This window comes from Hyperolius riggenbachi, chromosome 5, assembly GCF_040937935.1.
Source record: "Hyperolius riggenbachi isolate aHypRig1 chromosome 5, aHypRig1.pri, whole genome shotgun sequence".
NCBI classification, from domain to species: Eukaryota; Metazoa; Chordata; class Amphibia; order Anura; family Hyperoliidae; genus Hyperolius; species Hyperolius riggenbachi.
The window spans coordinates 262,082,261-262,097,895 of NC_090650.1; the positions used below are offsets into that span (position 1 = coordinate 262,082,261).

General features: G+C 45.3%; 1 protein-coding gene across 1 annotated transcript in view; it reads right to left on the reverse strand.

Annotated features, from left to right (window-relative positions):
• The window catches only part of BLOC1S5 (biogenesis of lysosomal organelles complex 1 subunit 5), a 95,803-nt gene that overhangs the window by 67,875 nt on the left and 12,293 nt on the right, over window positions 1-15,635 (reverse strand). Inside the window, exon 3 of the mRNA XM_068236869.1 lies at window positions 2,205-2,334. Coding sequence (XP_068092970.1) covers window positions 2,205-2,334 — 130 coding nt within the window. The remainder of the gene's footprint in view (window positions 1-2,204; window positions 2,335-15,635) is intronic.

Sequence of the window (15,635 nt, forward strand, 5' to 3'; positions counted from 1 at the left end):
GCGATATTTGTGCTGCACTCGCTGCAGAGAGAGTAATCCCCAAGGATTACTTGTGCAGTAGCGCTTTGCTGATCGCCGATGATCAGCAAAACACGAATCGCCAGGCAAAAAGCACTAGAATGTGCATGGGGCCTTAAACATTACTGCCATGTAGGGGCTCCTATGCAGAGTATGATGACCACATATCCACAGGCGTCCCAAATAGCAGGAACCTAATTCAACATCCTGCTCATCACTCCTCTGTCATAACAAGTGCCCACTGCCTCTGCTTAAGGTGCATTTCCTCTGACATGATCATGTGATCTCCTGAATGACCACTTACAACTGGTGATGGCTGGTGAAGAAGACCCAGCAGGCTGAGAAATGAAATGAAAAATGCCTAAAGGTGGCCATACACTGGTCGATTTGCCATCAGATCGACCAACAGATAGATTCCTCTCTGATCGAATCTTATCAGAGAGGGATTGTATGGCTGCCTTTACTGCAAACAGATTGTGAATCGATTTCAGAATGAAATCCATTCACCATCTGTGAAGCTGCCGCATGCATTAGATGTGTGGTGAACCTGAATTCACAAAAACAGAAAACACACTGTGTGTGTGTGTGTTGTGTGTGTTGGTGTGTGTGTTGGTGTGTGTGTGTTGGTGTGTGTTGGTGTGTGTTGGTGTGTGTGTGTTGGTGTGTGTTGGTGTGTGTTGGTGTGTGTTGGTGTGTGTTGGTGTGTGTTGGTGTGTGTTGGTGTGTGTTGGTGTGTGTTGGTGTGTGTTGGTGTGTGTTGGTGTGTGTTGGTGTGTGTTGGTGTGTGTTGGTGTGTGTTGGTGTGTGTTGGTGTGTGTGTGTTGGTGTGTTGGTGTGTTGGTGTGTTGGTGTGTTGGTGTGTGTGTGTGTGTGTGTGTGTGTGTGTGTGTGTGTGTGTGTGTGTGTGTGTGTGTGTGTGTGTGTGTGTGTGTGTGTGTGTGTGTGTGTGTGTGTGTGTGTGTGTGTCCAAAATATCGGTAGGCATTATGTGTGGGATTGCTCTGAAAAGAAAGACAATTTTGTAATTGTATCAACCCTTTTTGCAGATTGTTAATTTTTGTGAGCTCAGTTTATAAAATTAAAAATCAAATGAAGTTAGAGGTATATGGAGGCTGACATTTATTTCCTTCAAACAATGCCAATTGCCTGGCTGTCCTGCTGATCCTCTGCCTCTAAAATGTTTACCCAGAAACCCTGAACAAGCATGAAGATCAGATGTTTCTGGCTGATACTTGACTGGATTAGCCTACACCAACAAAAGAGATCAGCAGGACTGCAGGGCAACTGGTATTGTTTTAAAGGAAATACATATGGCAGCCTCTATATTCATATCACTTCAGGTATGCTTTAAGCCTGCTACAAACATCCAATTTTGACAATTGGACAATTTTGCCAGTTGTAGTATGAGAGCTTACCTACAGAAAAGGTGGTAAAATTGGTAAGTGATGGCCAATCAAAATTGCATGCAAGCATGCACTCTTAAGGTATCCATACATTTAGCGACTTGACGGCTGATCAACCATCTGATACGATAATTATCAAAACGGATGAAAATCGGTGCCGCCAAGTGCACGCCCGATCAACGATGTGACCAATTTCGGGCCGAGCATGTCGATTGGACATACTGCAAGATGTAAGGCCATCATGGTAGGTCGGGTGCGTGGTGGTCACGGCAAGCGATATTAGGACAAATGACAGACACGACAAACCCCCCTCATCGCTGTCTGCCCTATAGTTCAATGTGTCCCTGGTCCAGTATAGATTACCTGTCTGCTGCTGGCTCCAGGAGCTTTTGACCCTACATCTGCACTGAACGGTAGGGGGAACAGCGTTGGGCCAGCAAGGCCGCAGATGCAAGGTCAAAAGGCCGATTCTGGATTGATTTCAACTTGAAATTGATCGGGAATCGGCCTTAGGTGTATGGGCAGGCAACAGATCTCTCTCCGATCAAGGAGAGATCTGTGCCCAGTGCACTACACATTACCTGTCGTCTGATGTACGGGCACCTTTAGACTAGATACAGCACCATTTGTCACTTTTGATTTAGAAATGCATGTTACTTTAGCAGCCAATATCTCTAGGTCTTCTGATTATTTTGGATCATAGTTTTTTTTTACAGATAACCTTTATGCATTTTCTCATAATCTGCTCACTTTTAACTGTATTCAGACATGCATTTGACTTACAGGTTTTTAGCATTTGTCCAAGCTGGTCTTGCAGTGAATCTGTACACTTTGGAAGAATATGGTCACTGGCTTCAGATATGCTGTTTTTCACATTTTCAAGAACTCTTAGTTCCCTATATGCACGTTTTTCCTACAGAAAAAGTTTAATAGTTGTACAAGTTAAATACAGTATATCATTTACTCCTTAATCAACCAACATATCAAACTGCAGCTAATATCAACAAACATCATTCAGCTACAATTAAAAAGAGGAAACTTGATAAACATTGTTATTGCTTACATATTTTGGTAATTTAAATGAAACTAGAGGTGAAAATAAACGGATCAGATAAACAATTGTATCTATCCTCTTCCTAAAGACCTTTTTTAGATATCCCCCACAGATTTATTTTATCTACCCAATCTACTTTTTTTTCAGTTTCATTGTCTCTGCTCATGGACACATTCACTAAAATAAATCCAGCACTAAAATCTATGAACTATTGACAGCGTTTATCTCTTTCCTGCTCTCAGAAGCCATTTTCCGCCAGGATTGTTTTATGGCTATAATTCCCCATCAGTGAGGGTTACGCTATAGTCCGACCCAGTCGTGACGGGACAGAAACTGTCACATTCCTGATTAACTCTTCCAGTCAGAGAAGGAGAGCGAAAAGAAACAGCATAGTTCTTTGTGTGTTTGGCACTGTGCATACACATGTCTATCATGTCATACGTCACCTCGTGTATCCTTTAAGGAGTACCGTATATACTCGTGTATAAGTCAACCCTCTTAAGTTAGGAATTTTTAATAACTCAAATATAAAAGTCTATCCAGCAAAGTTTATGGTTGCACTTGAGGACCAGAACGAGTTAATGGCTGCACTTAATAAAATATTGTAGCTATTTACCTCTCCTAGTACCCAAGTGCAACCAATAACTCCTCCTGGCCCCCATATGCAGCCATTAACCCTATCCTCTTTTGAACCCCCTCCCACCCACCACTACCTAAAGGGTAGTGGTGGGTGGTACTGCCCCCCCCCCCACCCAGTTGCCAGCTTGCCTAATCCCTCTCCCAACACCTAAAGTGGTTCTGCATCTCTTTGCCACCCCCCTCCCCCCATGTAAACCCCCCACCCCGCAACACTGAAGCTGTTAGCTTCCTAGGCTCCTTTCACCCACCACAACATAAATAGCGTGTGTCTCTATCTTTGTTTCCCCCTTCCCGCCCTAATACAATGTAGTGTGCCCGAACACGGATATCCTGTCACTCACCACTCTAGCGCTGCATCCTCTGCTCACGCTGGACTGCATGGCGTACCTTCCATTCCCGATGTCATATGGCATCGAGGTACACCATGCAGACCATCCTGAGAAGAGGATTCGAAGGGCTGCATTGCTAGAGTGGTGAGGGACAGGACTTCCATGCTTGGGTGCACTACACTGTATTACGCAAGAGGAAGCAGCGCTAGAGTGGTGAGGGATGGGAATGGTGTTTGGGGCGCACTACATTGTATTACCGGGGGAGGGGGAAATGGAGACAGAGGCTGCTGGGAGGGGGAGAAAGGGAGGCGGCCCCCCCAATACGGGCTATAAGTGGAGAGATTTAGGATTGACTCGTGTTTAAGGCGACCCCCCCCCCCCCGCGACCCCCCCCCCCCCCGCGACCCTCCCCCCCCCCCCCCCCCCGCGACCCCCCCCCCCCCCCCCCCGCGACCCTCCCCCCCCCCCCCCCCCCCACACACATCCCACACATAATGCCTACCGATATTTTGGACACACACACACACACACACACACACACACACACACACACACACACACACACACACACACACACACACACACACACACACACACACACACACACACACACACACACACACACACACACTTTTAACCTGTGAGTCAGTTCTAAATTTCTCAATTTATAGCCAAGTACATACAGTAATTCTAATCTGGCATAATATACAATAAATATCTCCAAACTCCTTACTGTCTGTCTATACAGTTACCCTGACAGCCTTTGTCCCAAAGTAATGTCATATGTGTAAAACTCACAATTCCCACCAGATCGCCATATAACTTGTGCTAGGGGAAGACACTACATGCATATCTTACATCTGTTGTTCAGTCAGAAGGCTGTACTGTGATAAAAACAGCAGTTTCCGGCTTTGGATTAGGGCACCTGGCACATCCAGGAAGGTTCTTGCTATGTTTGCTTTGTAAACAGTTTTAACTGGTGCTGATCTTAGATCAAAGGACAATCTACAAAGCAGGAAAGCTGGATTTCCACAACTTCCTGCTGGCACAGTCTGATCTTGCTCCAGGGAAAAGTGAAGGCAAGTTTTATTAACCATACCCCCCCCCCCCCTCTTCCCCCAAGCAGGAGTCTTTTCCAAGTAGCTGCGTGAGAAACCTATTGGGACAGAGGGAACATTTCTGTCTGTAGTGCTGCTTTGAAGCAATGCCAAGTCGGCAAAAAAAAGTTGCTTATCTAAAAGGAGGGTAGCCTCTGGATCCTCCAGATGCTTCCCACGCCCTCCCATGTTGCCCAAGAGATCGAGGCTCAAACCCTGATTGGCCACATGCCTTCTACATTTCTACAAGGCTTTAATTGTGTTACTGCTGAAATCTGATAAAGACCACATGGTAAAAGTTGGCAGAACTTAAAGGGAACCTTAACTGAACGGGGGGTAAAGAGTTTCACTTACCTGGGGCTATTACCAGCCCCCTGCAGCAGTCCTGTGCCTTCGGAGCCACTCTGGAATCCTCCGGTCCCCCGCTGTCACTTAGTTTCGTTTTTGACGACTCACCAGTCGGCCGGCCGCCATGCGTATTATTGGACGCATTCCCTACTGCAATTAGCGCTGTTATGGACCGCAACGCGCACAAAAATACGCGTTGCCGCATTCCGCACACGTAGATGTGCGGCAACGCGTATTTTTGTACGCGTTGCGGTCCACAACAGCACTAATTGCAGTAGGTAATGCGTCAAATAATACGCATGCCGGCCGGCTGACTGGTGAGTCGTCAAAAACGAAACTAAGTGACAGCGGGGGACCGGAGGATTCCAGAGCGCCTCCGAGGGCACAGGACTGCTGCAGGGGGCTGGTAATAGCCCCAGGTAATTGAAACTATTTACCGCCCGTTCAGTTAAGGTTCCCTTTAATATTCTATTACAATTCAAGCTTTTTTTTTTTTTTTTTTTTTTTTAAACAGCTAACTAAATGGTACTTTGTGGTCAGAGAGCATAGCATAGGAGATGCATGTAGCCTTATCTGAGAATTGCAAGCTGTAATAAAGATGCATATACATGTACAATGATGGTTACCTGGAGGGGTCAAGACTTGATCCCTTGGGTGACAGTTCAGGGACCAACTACTGTACAGAGGTTTTTCTAGGCTACAGTGATGCCTTCTGTTGAAGAAGGGACAACGGTGGCACAGGACACGACAAAGTGGCTTTCAGTGGGAGGAGTAACAAAGTGCTTGCTGAAGATTTGGCACTTTCAGTCTGGCATTTGGGCAGCTTACACAGGCTAGATTATTGGCAGAGATGGCCAAATTTAGTCTAGCACATGGGGTGTCAATCAAATACAAAGTGGGCTGAAATTTAACACTGGGCCCAAGTCTAACCTCAATGTTTAGTGGCCACATACCTCCCTTATATATTTCCTTGGTGTCGAATTTCCCTTCTCCCACCCCTATACAGTTTCATTGTGTCTAGTGGTCCTCCTCTCTCTCCCCTATACCGTTCCCTGGTGTCTAGTGGCGCTCCTCCCTCCCCTATACCGTTCCCTGGTGTCGGGTGGTCCTCCCTCACTCTCCTACACAGTTCCCTGATGGCTAGTGGCCCTCCTCCCTTCCCTATAATGTTCCCTGGTGTCTAGTGGTTTTCCCTCACTCTCCTATACTGTTCCCTGGTGTCTAGTGGCCCTCCACTATACCGTTCCCTGGTGTCTAGTGGCACTTTTCCCTCCCCTATACCAGTCTCTGGTGTCTAGTGGCCCTCCCTCACACTCCTATACCGTTCCCTGATGTCTAGTGGCCTCTAGTGCTTTCCCCCTCCCTCCCCCATATGGCTTCCCTGGTGATCTAGGGCTTTGCCTCTAATATAGCTTCCCTGGTGGTCTAGAGTGGGTCAAACATGATAATGCAAAGTGGGAAAACATCATATGGGCCAGATGATGGTCCATGGGCTGACATGTATTATCTAGTATGTATAAGGCTTAATAAGCTGCTGGGTTACAGCTAGGCCATACTAAAGCTGTAGTCTCATTTCTATGGCTGGAGATGTTGCAGAGCACTTTTTTCATTTGTGCACTCATCAGTTTAGGTGATTCTTCCAGTAAGCCTGTTGGCATTGTGAAAGTCTATTCTCAATTTTCTTATAAATTTTATGTACAGGTTTGCAGATATAAGCAACCTTCATACAAATGCCCAATAGCCATTATTTTCCTCTAACCATAGCAATACTTCTGTCCTAGCTACTACAATATATCAGCTAAAAGAAACACATAGGCCATGTGCCTGTGTGGATAAAGATAAATCATCAGAACAGGTTCATAAAGTGCTATTCATCAGAAGACTGATCTCACTTTCCAGTGCAGCATACAGCAGAAGATGAGTTCTACAGGCCTGGAAAATGCTTCAAAAGAATCCCCACTACAAAGAATATGAGCATTTTAATAAACCCTTAGTGGAATGAAACACAGACACAGCTGAATACTGGAAGATATTAGCTCACAACAGCACCTCACACGAGCGGCTCAAAGGACATCTGCTTGGAACATGTGTTTGTCGTGTCTGCTATGCATGACCCGCCTTTCTGAGGTGAACGACATTAAAAGCCACATAGAGACACAGTCATGCTAACCAGATAATAACAGGACCATAAAACCGTCAGCAGTACACTAAATCTGATTGTCTACTTCCACCTAGTGATGAAACAGGGGTAATACAGTGTCTCTTTTTAACAAATTGAAGGATTAACTGCAGCAGACACCTGATGCATGACGCATGAAGTAAACAGAGCATATCAGCTAAAATAAAAGCTGTAAAAAGTTTTGTGTTGCTCAAAATCACTATTTCATGACTTCTGCAAAGGTCTGACTCAGTTTGAGAGTGTTCTAATGTCTCTCCATGATCCGTACCATTCACCACACAAAAAAAACAAAACACTTGTCTGTCTACAAAAGCTCCATTCCTAATTTAAAGCAGAACTGAAGATAAAAAAACAAAAACAAAAGAGTTTCACTTACCTGGGGCCCCTGCCAGCCCCTTGCAGCCGTCCTGTCCCACGCCGGTCCTCAACGATCCTCCGTTACCCCGCTGCCAGATAGTTTTGGTTTCGCCAACAGGCCACTGCGTCTGCGCAGCTCTGGCCACGTGCATCTTTGCTCGCGTTCCCATCCGCAATATCGTCCTGCCCATCGACTTACAAGTCGACTGAACCGAAACTAGCTGGCGGCAGAAGAACAGAGAATCATGGGGGACCGGCGCGGGACAGGATGGCTGCAAGGGGCTGCCAGAAGCCCCAGATAAGTGAAACCGTTTTTTTTTTTCTTTTTTCATTTCCGCTTTAATTACACAAGATCGCTGAAGATTCACACCTAAAGTGACATGAGAAACTTACATGCAATATTAGCCCTAATAAGAAAATGTCTCAAGTCCCTTTTTGTTTTCCAGTAGAGCAAGCTTTAAAAAGCTAGAGAGTTATCTATGCAAAGGAGCTTTTCACAACTTGATGAATTTAGTCAGATTCCTGAAAAGTAAATAGAAGCCATAAGAGTTAAATCTAAGCGAGAAAACACTTCAGAAATACTTCAAAGGTCTTAGTGCTGAAAAATTCAAAGGGTTGTTACGTCTTTGTTTTCCAGCTCAGCTAAGCAGATTTGACACCATTGCTGTTTAGAATTCAGATCTTAAAATGAAGTCCTTAAAGGAAACCAGAGACAAACTTTTCGGCATAAAATAAACATATCCCCTGATAGATTTTACAAAATAAATATAACTAGTACAGTGGTTCCCAACCTTTTTGAAGTCGTGACACATCACGCCAAACGCTCAGATCACTGTGACACATCACATATGTAGGTAGTATAGCTGCCCCAGTGAAGGTAGTATAGCTGCCCCAGTGAAGGTGGTATAGCTGCCCCAGTGAAGGTAACATAGCTGCCCCAGTGAAGGTAACATAGCTGCCCCAGTGAAGGTAACATAGCTGCCCCAGTGAAGGTAACATAGCTGCCCCAGTGAAGGTAACATAGCTGCCCCAGTGAAGGTAACATAGCTGCCCCAGTGAAGGTAACATAGCTGCCCCAGTGAAGGTAACATAGCTGCCCCAGTGTAGGCCTGTAGGAAGCAGGGGGGAGGGCAGCTGTACTCTGCTCGAATCTGCTAGCTATCTGCTGCTCTCCCAGCCGCAGCACAGCTGCAGCAGTGTGTCTGCCACAGATATGCTGGCTGTAACAGGGAGAGAGACACTCGTGAAGGATGCCGCCTTTTTGCAGGAGCAGGCACATTTATGCTCCTACCTCAGTTCCTTATGGTAAATCCGGTCCTCTCCTCCCTCTCCGCTCCAAGTGTTTCTCTGGCTCCCTCCTCGCTCTGGCCTCCGCCCTCGCTCTGAGTAGTTACTGCAGTGCTACAAAAAATGGGCAGCTATGTCCGCAACTGCGGACGTCGGCGGCCATTTTCTTGTAGCACTTCTCTAATACATGGAGCGGCGGACAGAGCCAACAAGCGAGGAAGAGGCAGAGCGGGGGAACGCGGCAACACATTCCCAGTGCTGCCGCGACACATGAATGTGTCGCGGCACACCGGTTGGGAACCACTGATCTAGTATTTTCGCCGCTCTGGTGTGCCGTTTGTTTTTTTTTTTACACACAAACACTATGCAAAGCACAGTTCAACAGAAATGCATATTATTTAGTGGGCTGTGTGCAAAATGAAATCACCATTACTAAAAACCTCTTATGACTAACAAATAGATGGAAAAAAACAAAAACATAACATTTTTCAACAGGCATAGCTCCTTCCTCAGCACTAGCAGCTCCTCCCATCTCATCACAGCGCTCTGTAATGCTTTGAGTATACAGAACAGGCAAGCAGAGCTAGAAGGGGGCAGGCTTGGGCTTGAAAAGTCATCAGAGAAGACAGACTCGGCTATAATGATTCCTAAACAAAACTAGTCTGAATGCTCAGACTGGGATTTTATCAGGGCTGATAACAAGCAGGCTGAGCAGTAAAGGAAGAAACTGAGAGAAGGGTAGGTATTTTCTCTAATGTTGCACAAAAGGTGGATCAGCGCAACACCAGGCTGCCTCCGAATGGCCTCCATCAGAGATGCGCTGAGCCCCCCCAAGAACTACAAACGCACCTTGAACCCAAACAGAAGCTCTGCATATACACCAAAAGCATGGCTGTTAAGTGGGAGCAGCTGGCCAAAAATGAATTAAATTAGTACATAGCAAGGAAATGAACAGCGCTACTTAAAAACAGGCAGTGCCTACCTGCAAAAGAGTGCAAGCCCCACTTGTGGGATATAATACACACCGAGCATACACATGACCTGTCTACCACTGGAGGATTATTGGTTAAATTGGTAAATTTAGGTTAGGTCACTTGCCCGGAGGTCTGCCTCACCGTGGCGCAAGTGTCTAGTACAATATACTTTGCATGCAAACCATATTGGAAGCTAAAGTTCCTCCTAGTTTAATAAATGTTAGCACTTGTCTTGGATGCAGGGCATGCATTTTTCAGTCTGGCAGAGGCGGTGTATGCCTGTGCGATTAACCATTCAATTGCAGCATGTGTTTAGGGATGCGCAGCCTTTCCCCCCACCTTTCCTTAATTTTCTCTAATGTACACACTGATATATATGGTAAAATACATGAGGGTGCTTAGTCTCTGGTTCACTTTAAACTGAAGATAAAAATATAAGACTCGGTTCTATGTTCTATTTAAAGAGGAACTGTAAAAATAATGTAAACTGAAAATAATGTAATGAATAAAATTGCTCTTTTACAATAATACTTTATAAATTAGGCAGTGTTTGTCCATTGTAAAATCTTTCCTCTCCCCGATTTACATACTGAAATGTATCGCTAGTGGTGACATCTTTACTGCTCTCAGATGCATCTTTGCAGATGTTTACTGAGTTTCAAAGCCAGTAAAAATAATAAATTGGTCTCCCAGAATGCTCTGGGAGGAGAATTCTGCATATATAAATAGCCTAGGCTGGAAATCACTGGGAAGGCGGGGGTACATACCAATATACAGCAATATATAGATTTGCAGGACCAGAGTTCTGGAAAGTCCACAAAGGCCTGGGCTTTGGGCAGCTGCTTCCTAAGGGGTGCCTTAGCATGGCAAAGGGGTTGCTGAATTTACAAATAAGACTGCAAATGGGGAGCAATATATGGAAGAGGAGAAATGAACAGGAAGTTGTTTATGAAAGAGCAGGACTGCTATATAATGTTACACACAGAAAAAGAGATTGCATAAGGAATCGGAGGGAAATTTTACACATGAATAAGGACCAACAAAAAAAAATTGGCCTAGCAGCAGTAGAAGTATAAATCCGGTCTTGTAGATATAGCGAGTGTTTCTGATGGTGTATTCTGAATAACTTCATACATTCTACTATATGTCACTAAAACGCAATTAATCATCTCATACATTTTTTATTTTTTTTTACTTTAAACGGAAACCACACACGGCTATAACTAAAGATTTGATAGTTACCTGGGGCTTGCTATAGCCCCCATAAGCACATCAGAGTCCCTCGCCGTCCTCCCAAGGTTTGCCGTACAGCCGCAACCAGCCCCGGTAACTGGCTCAGTCACGTAAGTCGGGGTCTTCTGCGCATGCCCGGGAGGACCACGCATGCGCAATAGACCCCAACTGATGCAACTGAGCCAGTTACCAGGGCTGATTGTGGCTGAAGAGGACGGCGAGGGACTCACATGTGCTTATGGGGCTGGAGGAAGCCCCGGGTAAGTATCAAATCTTTAGTTATAGCCATGTCTGGTACACTTTGAGATTGTTTTAAGCTACCTACAGAAATCTCTTGCTCACCTTCCTCTCCTCCCCACTCTATACATCAAAACAATAAGTTCAATTGACAAAATACAGTGGTAACTCCTAGAAATGTCACTCAAAATTAACACAGTTTCTTTAGGGGAAAAATGATTGAGGACTGCTACACACACACACACACACACACACCTTTAAAAACCTCAGGTGATACGGAATAAAGGCCTTGATTCACTAATGGTAGCGCTGCGTGACAGCGAGAGTTATCAGCTGTTACGATCGCTATAAAAAGTAAGTGTGCCTTAATTACTGTCATTGCACGCTACGAACCCTATTGGCATCATAGCGTGCGTAATTAGGGACCGGGCAGTCAGTGCACACTATGCTGCTGAATTGCAGCATAGCGAACGCTATCAACATAATGTGCCTCCGATCCTCCCGGCATCACCCCAATAAGGCTGTCTGCCACATGACATCACTTGACAGCCTATTGGGCCAATCAGAGTGCGGGGATCCAGTCCTTTAACCACTTAACAACTGCTCCACACCGATTGACGTGAGTAGCGCGGCAGCCCCAGGACCACTCCACGCCAATTGGCATGAATGGATAAGGGCGGAGATTGCAGGTGATCGTGTGCGCCGATGTGCGTGCCTCCCCGCTTGAATGATGGCATCAGCCTTCCAGCGGTGATCGCCGATAGGAGACTGTTAGACGGCGAAACTGCCATCTATTTACTTGGTACAGCGCTTTGATCTAAGGCAGAGCTGTACTGGGGACAGCCGTGTGACACGGCTGTCTCCCTGGGAGACATAGGAGTGATTTGCTGACATAGGCTGATGCCTATGACAGCTGATCACTGATTGGCTGGCGGGGGGGGGGGGGGGGGGGAGGGCTTCATATAAAAACAAAAAATGGTCAAATGTATTTAAAAAAAAAAAAGAAATTTATAAAAAGAAAAAAAAAATGAAACATTGGGGAAGTAATCACAGCCCACCAACAGAAATCTCTCTTTGCAGGCAGAAAAGGGAGGGGCAATCACTTGTGTGCCGAGCTGTGTGGCCTTGCAACAAGGCTTTAAAGCTGCAGTAGCCCATTTAGTAAAAAAATGGCCTGGTCACTAGGGAGGTTTAAGGGCCCGTTTCCACTAGAGCGAATCTGCATGCGTTTCGCATAGACAATACAAGTGGATGGGACTGTTTCCAATTGTCAGGATTTCTGAGCGTTTTTCTGTGCAGAAAAAAATCTGCACGGCAAAGCCATCAGAATTTGCATACTGCTATGCGATTCGCATAGAATGTATTTAATAGGAAATTTGCATGCGGTTTTGGTATGCAAATTTTCATGCGAATTCATATACGATTTCGGATATAAACAATAGAAAAGCACACAGGCACTGCCATGGTTAAATTCACACACTTGGTCATTATGCGAAATCGTATGCAAATTCGCATGAAAATATGCATACAACCGCGAAATTTGCATCCGCATGCAATTTTTTTCTGCAGCGATTCCCACCGCACAAGTGGAAACGGGGCCCCCAAGACCACGGTTCTCAAGAGGTTAATGTGACTGGACCCGATAGTGATGATGCCAGGAGGATCGGAGCCGCGTTATGTTGATAGCGTTTGCTATGCTGCAATTCAGCAGCATAGCGTAAGCTGGCTGCCCGCTCCCACATTACGCACGCTATGATGCCAATAGGGCTTGTAGCGTGCAATGACAGTAATTAAGGCACTCTTACTTTTATAGCGCTCGTAACAGCTGATAACTGTCACTGCTGCGCAGCGCTAACATTAGTGAATCGAGCCCAAACTGAGGTGTTTACACAAGTGAGCTTTTGTAGGAGAGTCTACAGACTCACACCTATGAGACTTTCTTCATAAAAAGGCTGGGGAAATGAATCAAGGTCAGACAGGAAGAGTGGTCACATTCATAAGTTAATAAATGTACCATAGGTTCAAAACGCAATGAAAACTATCTTTAAAAATGATTATGGACTACTAAATTATAGGATAGCTACATGGAAAGCAGAGCTATTCAATTTCTGTGACTGGAAATGCAACTTCGCACTCACGATTAGGTAATCGTTTAAGGAGACCGCACTGCCTAGGACTATAAATTTCAAGTACAGACATTGTTGTTAAAGTGGGATGACACACTGTCTGATTTTTCCTTATTAACAGCAATATATTGGATTACCACGAATGTTCTTTGTCTTCCTCTCATTTTGTGTTTGTCAAATTTAAGGCAGTAAATTCAACTCTATGGTTCTTCCTACATAACATGAGAATACAAAACACATTATCTTTGTTCAATACCATTTCCAAAAAGCTGGGATGTGGTTTGCAGAGTAAGATAAAAAAGAAAAAAAAAATGAATGTAAGAATGTCACTGAAGCCCTAGTACAGGAACTAAAGCACCCATTTATCAACCATTATTACAGCAGCCACGATTACCAGCCCCCACTATGCCAGCAGTAGCAGCCATTTAGGATTAGCAGCCCGTGTGCCAGCAGCCAATTAGCAGCAACCATTGAGCCAGTATTAGTAGCAGTCGCTGAGGAGCTAGAATGGTTGAAGGGAGCAAGCAAGAAAGTCTATAGGGAACAGTTATCCACTCAACTTCAGCTTGAAGCATTTTAACTGGCTGAATAGTGTGGGCATATTATTACTACAACGTGTCTGAAACCTAGCAGTTCGAGAGGGCGCTGTCCACCAAACCACATTAGCAGAATTTCCCTATGGACCTTTTTGCTGGCTCACCCTTATACTAGTGCTGCCACTAAATAGCAACTGTCACTACGCCAGCTGCAGCTATGGATCAGCAGCAGCCATTGCTTTGCCAGCAGCAGGCACCGTTTATCAGACACCATTGTGGCAGCTGCCACTGTGTCAGAAAAAGTGACAGCCACTGATTAGAAACTGCCACTATGCCAACAGCAGTAAAAGCCACTGTTTAGCAGCTGCAACTGTTACAACAGGAGTAAGGCTTGGTTCACACGGACATCTGAACCAGCCACCCACAGAAGCGAGCAGAAAAGATTTTGTCGGTGCTTCCTTGTGTGTAGCATTTTTCATCCCTGTAGGGCAGGGATAGGGAACCTACGGCTCGGGAGCCAGATGTGGCTCTTTTGATGGCTACATCTAGCTCACAGAGAAATCAGTAGGGGTTGATTCACTAAGCTACACTGCTCAAGCAGCGCAGCTTAGTGTGGCAGCGCAAGAAGAATTTTCAAAGTAGGCACACTACTGCTGTAGCATGCACTACTAACTTACTCGTGCTCTCCAAAACTAACAGCCACTCTAATTGTCCTACTCTGGACCCTGTCAGGTCCAGTTTGATAGGGAAAAATTAGAACCAGCACCCCAGAATAATTACAATAATTATAGGTTACTAGGTGTGCTGAGGGCTAAAGCATACTACAATATAGTCAAAAGAGAAAAGACTGCCCTATAAGCACCACACTAGACAAAATGTATGAATAAAGTAGTAGAAATCACCTTTATTTATAACCATCAAAATTAAAAACCATTAAAGAGAACCTGTAACAAAAAAAAAAAGTTCCCCTGGGTGGTACTCACCTCGGGAGGGGGAAGCCTCAGGGTCCCAATGAGGCTTCCCCCTCCCCTGTAGCTGCAGGCAATCCAGCAATGGCTCCCTCGAAGTGTCCAGGAATCATCCCTTGACAAGCGCTATTAAAATTTACTTTTCCTGGCTCCAGCGGGGGCGCTGTTGCAGCTCTCCGCACGGTTATAAGCGAAAATAGCCGATCTCTGTCGGGTCCACTCATCTGCGCAGGTGCAGCCATTCAATCCGGTGAGCCTGTTTTCCGCCTGGTCATTGTGTGTGACAGCACTGGGATAGTGGGCACACACTGCTAACAGGTGTGGTGGTGGTTGCAAACTGGTTGAAGCAGGATCACGCTATGTCCCACTTTTTTTGTGTCTTGTTGAGTTATATCTAGGGAAGACTGCTGACTACAAGGGGAGACAACTGAAGATTCTTGCTACCGTATTGTGCCCGATATGCTGATCTGTCATTTAATCAGCCATCACTGTTGGTGAGCGTACTTGCATATATTTTTTCGACTGTGGAAGAGATTACCCAGATTGGATTGAACTTTACATATGGACTTTATGATCTCCTTTCTGGGATGCATTATATTGGTTATATTGTGTTTATGTAGTATCTATGCAATCCTAGGTGTTAGCGCACTGCACACTACATATATTTTCTACTAGTGTATTGATACCCCCCATAGTGCATAGCGATCCACCTGATAGCAGAGTAGGTGTCAGTTACAGATGAGCCCAACGGCCACACTCACACAGAGTATGGACCCCCAAACAACTGGGTCTGGGGTCCACAAGATGACGGTAATTATGAATACAATACCAATCAAATTATAGGAATAAT